The sequence below is a fragment of the Acinonyx jubatus genome, chromosome D1 (assembly GCF_027475565.1).
Source record: "Acinonyx jubatus isolate Ajub_Pintada_27869175 chromosome D1, VMU_Ajub_asm_v1.0, whole genome shotgun sequence".
Classification (NCBI taxonomy): Eukaryota; Metazoa; Chordata; class Mammalia; order Carnivora; family Felidae; genus Acinonyx; species Acinonyx jubatus.
Window position 1 is genome coordinate 13,971,229 of NC_069390.1, and position 7,537 is coordinate 13,978,765.

The following is a 7,537-nucleotide window of genomic DNA, read 5'->3' on the forward strand; positions in this document are numbered from 1 at the left end:
TTCATATCATGCCTATAAATCATTTGTAAGTGAGTAAATCCAGCATGGCCTTATGTACTATGCATTTTTTTTACTCTTTTTAAACACTTTTTGGTTATAACATGCCAAAGGAAAAGCAAAAGTCACCATGCTGAAATCTGTCCCTTAAATATGATGAATCCAATAATTAATTGTGTTTCAATAACTGACATTTCAGTCCAGATTACAGGTGTCTCTTTAACTTCTTTTTAAGTTTCATTTATTCGTTCTCCACTTAATGAGAAAGAGTATGATGTCATCAAGAAAACAAAAAAATTATTTTGTGATGCAAAAAGTTCAGAAACAATTTTATTATCTACTGCCTGGTGACATTAATTTCACAGTTATTTTAGGAACTCCATAAGCAGCTATAACATCAAAAAATGGACAGAATTTCTTTTTGATAGAAATATATCTTAAAAATACATCCAAGGGTGGGGCACCTGCGTGACTCAGCTGGTTAAGCATCTGACTTCAGCTCAGGTCATGATTTCATGGTTCATGAGTTCAAGCCTCGCTTCGAGCTCTGTGCTGACTCCAGCTGAGAGCCTGAGCCTACCTCGGATTCTGTGTTTCCTTCTCTTTCTACTCCTCCCCTGCTCTCCCTCTGTCCTATCTCAAAATATAAATAAACATTAAAATTTTTTTAAAAAATATATCAAAGGATTTTGTAGTAATAATCACATAAATTGAAAGATAAAATTTGAAAAAAAATAGCAGTATCATAAGCCACAAAGGTCAAAATGAACAAATTAATGATGTATATTTTGAGAAGAAAAAAACTGAAAGAAAAAAAAAAGACATTGCACTGTTTATGTTTGAAAATAAGGTCCATCTATCTCCAGAAGATTCTGCTATTCTATTCACCCATGCTCTGGAATTGAAACCAATGGAACAGGATAATTGTAAGAAAAAATAAGGTAAACAGTTTTTCTGGGAAAGACAGCCTTGTACAAGTTCAGATGTGTAACTTGTCTCATTTGCTAGTCATCTGGAAACATGTTAAAAATAAATAATTTCCAGAGTATTTCTCACTTAAATTCATCCCAAACTTGTGATAGAATATGCTTACTCCCATTTTAACAGTTGGGAATATTAGAGCAAGGAGTTTGATGTGCATCGTAGCCAATCCAGAACCAGTATTCAGATGTGTACTTTCCATCATGATGTTTTAAGACTCAAATATGCCTGTTTATTAATCATTGTGAATTTTAAGATTATGTGATATGAATAGAAGACCACAAAGAATTTAACTGAAAATGAATTAGACAATAAACCATTTCAATCAACAGAATATTTTCCACTTGATAAATGCACTCAATGACTGAATATAATCATTTCGTCCTTTTATTTAACAGTGAAATGCAACCACTTGGGTACAATATCATTATCACCGCCTATTTTATCACTGCCAAGGAAATCTTTATACCCTGCTAAGAAACAAATATGAGAATATGATTGGGTGGACTCTATCTTCACAAGATATTGCCTTTAGTACCTAAAAATAGAAAGTGAGATGTCAGGGTTCCCATCAGATTTAAATTTACACAGCATTCAGATGGAAAATGTGACCAAAGTCACCATGTTTATATTGACGGGTTTCACAGATGATTTTGAGGTGCAAATCTTCCTCTTTTTACTATTTCTAGCAATCTACCTTTTTACTCTGGTAGGAAATTTGGGACTAGTTATATTAGTCATTGGGGATTCTCGGCTGCACAACCCCATGTACTACTTTCTGAGCGTATTGTCTTTCCTGGATGCCTGTTATTCTTCAGTTGTCACCCCAAAAATGTTGGTCAGTTTCCTCGCAGAGAATAAAGCCATTTCCTATGTTGGATGTGCAGCGCAGATGCTTCTCTTTGTTACTTTTGGGACCACAGAATGCTTTCTCTTGGCTGCAATGGCATATGACCGCTATGTCGCCATCTACAACCCTCTCCTGTACTCAGTAAGCATGTCACCCAGAGTCTATGTGCCACTCATCGTTGCTTCCTACGTGGGTGGCATTTTGCATGCTTCCGTACACACCGTGGCCACATTCCGCCTGTCCTTCTGCGCATCCAATGAAATTAGACATGTCTTTTGTGACATCCCTCCCCTCCTCGCCATTTCTTGTTCTGACACTCACACAAACCAGCTCCTGCTCTCCTACCTTGTGGGCTCCATTGAGATCGTCACTATCCTGATAGTTCTGGTCTCCTATGGTTTCATTCTGTTGGCCATTCGGAAGATTCATTCTGCTGCAGGGAGGCGGAAAGTCTTTTCTACATGTGGCTCTCACCTAACTGGAGTGTCAATATATCATGGAACCATCCTCCTCACGTACGTGAGACCAAGTTCCAGCTATGCTCTGGACCATGACATGATAGTCTCAACATTTTACACGATTGTGATTCCCATGCTGAATCCCATCATCTACAGTTTAAGGAACAAAGATGTAAAAGAAGCGATGAAAAAATTGGTAAAAATTGGTTCCTAAGTAAAATACATTTTCAACACTGAGTTTCATACCAGTCCAAGTCTCTTTGCTCAGAAACTAAAGAAAATGTCTTGATTGCAGTAACAGTGCTTGTATATCCTAGAATATTTTCCAACAAAGCATTTATCAGCCTTCGAACACAGCATTTTACAAATATAGATAATTTTTATAATCTGTTTACTTTTATTGTGTTCAAATGGATTCATATTAAATATTAATTGATGTAAGTGTATTGTTGTTGTCCATCATTGCGGAATGTGATTTGCACTCACTACTACTATGGCTTATGTTCTCGGGATCCCATGGATTAGAACACGTTCACACTGCTGATAGTCCTTAGCACTCATTATGAGGTTACTTCTCCATTCTGGAGTCTTGTGAAGACCTTCTTAATGTTACTTCATTTGCCTTATTTTTTTTTTATTAAAAAATATTTTTTATTAATTTTTTTAATGTTTATTTATTTTTGAGACAGAGAGAGACAGAGCATGAATGGGGGATGGTCAGAGAGAGAGGGAGACACACAATCTGAAACAGGCTCCAGGCTCTGAGCTGTCAGCACAGGGTCCGACGCGGGGCTCGAACTCACGGACCGCAAGATCCGAAGTCTGAGCCGAAGTCGGACGCTTAACCGGCTGAGCCACCCAGGCGCCCCCATTTGCTTTATTTTATAGTAAGATCCATCCAAGCTTATTGCCATGGCATTTCCACTGTTTGGCTCAACATTATATATCTTTATTCCATTATCAGAATCTTTTCTTATTACTGTCCAGTCATAGAACAGTAACATTTATTGATAGCGTATTTATTTTTTAAAAAAATTTTTAATGTTTATTTATTTTTGAGACAGAGGGAGACACAGTGCGAGTGGGGGAGGGGCAGAGAGAGAGGCAGACACAGAATCTGAAACAGGCCCCAGGGTCTGAGCTGTCAGCACAGAGCCCAATGTGGGGCTTGAACGCACGAGCCGTGAGATCATGACCTGGGCAGAAGTCAGACGCTTAACCGACTAAGCCACCCAGGCACCCCCTATTGATGGTGTATTTAAGTGTCGTGAAAGACAAATAGAAATAGAGCTGAGAGAAAAGCAACAACTGTTGAAATATATAAATATATGTATATATAATATGTCTGTGTGTACCTTATCTACATTATATACATACATGATATATAAACATATTATACATACATACATCATATATGCATTTATGTATGTATATATGGTTTGTGTGAGTGTCAGAACAAAAGATGGCAAGTAGTGGGGTGCCTGGGTGGCTCAGTTGGTTAAGCATCTGACTTTTGATTTCAGCTCAGGTCGTAATCTCACAGTTCGTGAGTTCGAGCCCCGCATCAAGCTCTGCGCTGACAGCTCAGAACCTGGAGCCTGTTTCAGAATCTATGTCTCCCTCTCTTTCTTCCCCTCTCCCACTCATTCTCTCTCTTTCTTTCTTGAAAATAAACATTAAAAACATCTAAAAAATAATTTAAAAAAAAGCAAGTAGTGGAGGGATGCCACAAAAGACATGTATAATTTCATTGGATGCATGGAAAGACAGGCTGAATGTCATCACTGTGTGTACAAAAGCATGCAAAATGCCACCCACATAGGAAGAAACACTGAGTGTGTTACATAGACTCTGGGTGACATGATCACTGAGTACAAGAGAGGGTTGTAGATTGCTATATAGCAATCGTATGGTTTCTTGGTTGAGACAGTTAGAGTTGCTCCCACTTGGCTTTTTCCATCATGATAACCCTAACTCACATGTCAGGGAACCAATGTGGGGATTCTTCCAGGGGCTCAGTTGTTTTATTCCAATTAGACATTCTGGAACTGGACAAATAACCAGAGGATGGGCCAGGGACACACTGGCCTCACTGCAACATCGGCCAGAAGTAAAACTCCATTGATCACCTGACTTCCACAAGCCCCTCCCCTGACTCTTGGATCACAAAAACACAAACACACAGTGATATTTTGGGTCTTCTGGAATTATCATCATTAGTCCAGAACTAGTATCCAGTAGTTCCCAAAGACTTGGTTATTTCTTTTTCACTAATGCACAGTTACCCTGGTAAATGTCCAAAGTCCCTTTGGCAAAGGCTTGGAGAAAGATTGATAGTTTAAATTTTTTGGTAATATGCAAGGTTCATCCCTCAAGGGTACCTGACCTCCCTTCACTAAAGAGGTTCTAGGGCTAAAATCTTCCTCAGTTCACAAACTGATTGCTGAGCTCCCACAATGACAGTTTTTATGATTCAAGTTAGACTTTTGTTCACTTAACCTGCTTATACAGATCAAGTCAGAATTTAGTGTTTTTCATCTGTTTCACTTCTAGAAATACCATGATCAACTTGCCATTGCCTTGCTTATAAATGGGCAAGACTATTCTGATTGTTGCTTTGAGTCCACCGTCCTAGAGGGTAACCACATCCTTCTGTCCTTGCAGGTGGATGCCTCCACTTGGACTCTACCTCTCCAGAGTGAATGCTGTCTATGCAAATGGTTACGTAGCAATATCTATCCCAAACAGGAAACTTCTCATACAGGAGATGCAATGAGAGAAATGGAACGAAGCCTGCTAACTTTAGGAAAACTTTATACGCCTGTATTAAATGTTTTCAAGTAAGAAAACTTTAATTAAGCCATAAAGACTTAGGGGCACCTGGGTGGCTTAGTCTGCTAAGCATCAGACTTTGGCTCAGGTCATGATCTCACATTTTGCAAGTTTGAACCCCAGGTCAGGCTCTGTGATGACAGCTCAGAGCTTGGAGCCTGCTTCAGATTCTGTGTTTCCCTCTCTCTCTGCCCCTCCCCACTCATGCTCGGTTTCTCTCTCTCTCGAAAATAAACAAACATTCAAATTTTTTTTAAAACGTACATAAAGACTTTAAACCTTCAATAAGGTTATTTTTGTAGGTAAGTATGTAGAAAAGCTTTGTGATAATTGTCTTTACAAGTGTAGTGCAGCATTTATGAAACCTTCCATACATTAGTGATGACTAAGACCTGAATAAAAAAGTTTCTCAAAATCTCATTCTATTTAGAAATGAAGGACAAATGTAAAAACAAACAAACAAACAAACAAACCTCTCAATGTGTTCATTTAAGCATTTTTGTATGTTACTAAACTATCCTTAAGTCAAAAGAAATGGGATAAAATCAGAAATACTGATTATGAAAACATGAAGTGCTGAAATATGCGTGATTCCACTGACATAATACTCACTGGAAAATTTGTACCCAAATGAGAAAGCTAGAAAAAAATAGCAAAGTGATCGAGAGAGAGAGGATAGATTTTAAAGGAAAAATGTAAATTAGAAAATCTAAGGCAGTACCTAATAACATTCTTTTTCACATGCATCCCTTCATTGAGTTAAATAAAATCTTTTTGACAATTTCTTATATATTTGTTCATTTAGGGAATGTTGATTGAGCCACAATATGTGTGAGATAAAATTCCAGACACATATGTCTGGAAAATAGATCAGACAATAAATCAAATATAAATTAAATGCATGTTATATGAAATTGTGATAAGTGAAAGGAGTGTATTTAAGAAGGAAAGAATATGAGGATATTCAAAGGAATAAATTCTAATTATCATAATGTAGTCAATGAACTCCTCACTAAGAATAGGCACTTAAAAACAGGAGTTATGTGAATGACAGCCCAGAAAACCTTGCAAACAGAAGGAAAAAAATGCAGAAAAGTTGTTGGGGCATATATATTGTGGTAAAAGATTATCTATATTTATACAGTTAAGGTGTTATTTATACTTAATGATCCCTCTTTAGGGAAATAGCCTTAAGTAGTACTCTGTGTTCTAAGGAGATCATCTTATTGGAACCAAAGAGATTCAACACTTAAAATAATAATAATAATAATAATAATAATAATAATAATAATAGGGGCTCTGGGTTGGCTCAGTTAAGTGTCTGACTCTTGATTTTGGCTCAGGTAACTATCTGATGTTTTGTGAGTTCAAGCCCTGCTTGTGGCTCTGCACTGACATTGTGGAGCCTGCTTTGGGATTCTGTCTCCCTCTCTGCCCCTCCCCAGTCTCTCTCTCCCTCTCTCAAAATAAATAAAAAAATAATAGTGATGATGATGATGATGATGATAATGAAATGGAAGAGGGAAGGATGGAGGGGCACCAGGGGGGCTCAGTCAGTTAAGCATCTGACTCTGGTCTCAGCTCAGGTTGCGATCTCGCGGTTTGTAGGTTAGGGCCCTGTGTGGAACTCAGCACTGATGCGTGGGCCCTGCTTGGGATTCCGTCTCCCTCTCTCTCTGCCCTCCCTTGCTTGCTCACTCTCTCTCTCTCTTTCAAAATAAGTAAAAATAAAACTTTAAAAAAAAAAAGGAAGGAAGGATTGAAAAACACAACCACTTACAATTAATTAACTTTGAAGGACACATGTCCTTGCAATTAAAATGAGGTCTGTTGGAAACAGGGCTAAACATGAGTATAGTTGGGATGGTTCTTTAAAAAAAAAAATTAATGTTTCTTAGTTTTGATAGAAAAAGAGAGAGAGAGAGATCAATCACTAGCTGGGGAGGGACAGAGAGAGAGAGGGAGACACAGAATCTGAAGCAGCTCTAAACTGTCAGCACAGAGCCCGATGGGGTGCTCGAACTCACAGACCATGAGATCGTGACCTGAGCTGAAGTCGGTGGCTTAACCAACTGAGCCACCAGGCACCCCTATGCCTTGGTTCTTGGGTCTGGGCACCAAGGAGTAGTGGCGTCTGTAAGACCATAATAAAGTGGTAGTGGTCAGAAGAAAAGAGAGCCAAAGCTGAGTCTATACCAGGTTAGTAGGAAAGCCCATAAAGTTGGGCTGCAGCTTAGCTCAGTTTCCGCCAGCCAGCTATAACTCACTCTCTGAATTGTGCTTGTTTTTTGTTGTTCTTGAGTTTAAGTATAATCTTGATCGGTGCTAACGTCTGGTCTCTGTATTCTGTGAGGCAGAAAAATGGATTTAATGTCCATGCTCTGAATGAAATAACGAAAAGAGGAGAGATGTACTCTCA

The 7,537-nt window shown here is 38.4% G+C and overlaps 1 protein-coding gene across 1 annotated transcript; it reads left to right on the top strand.

Annotated features, from left to right (window-relative positions):
• Nucleotides 1-1,519: 1,519 nt before the first annotated feature.
• LOC106986253 (olfactory receptor 5T3-like) lies at nt 1,520-2,500 on the top strand. The gene has a single exon (XM_015084426.3). It carries the CDS (start codon nt 1,535-1,537, stop codon nt 2,498-2,500), a length of 966 nt encoding a protein of 321 aa, XP_014939912.2. The 5' UTR covers nt 1,520-1,534.
• The last annotated feature ends 5,037 nt before the right edge of the window (nt 2,501-7,537 follow it).

Excerpts from the sequence above, each read along its gene's own strand:
- LOC106986253 (XM_015084426.3), top strand. The coding sequence starts at position 1,535 with ATGTCAGGGTTCCCATCAGATTTAAATTTACACAGCATTCAGATGGAA.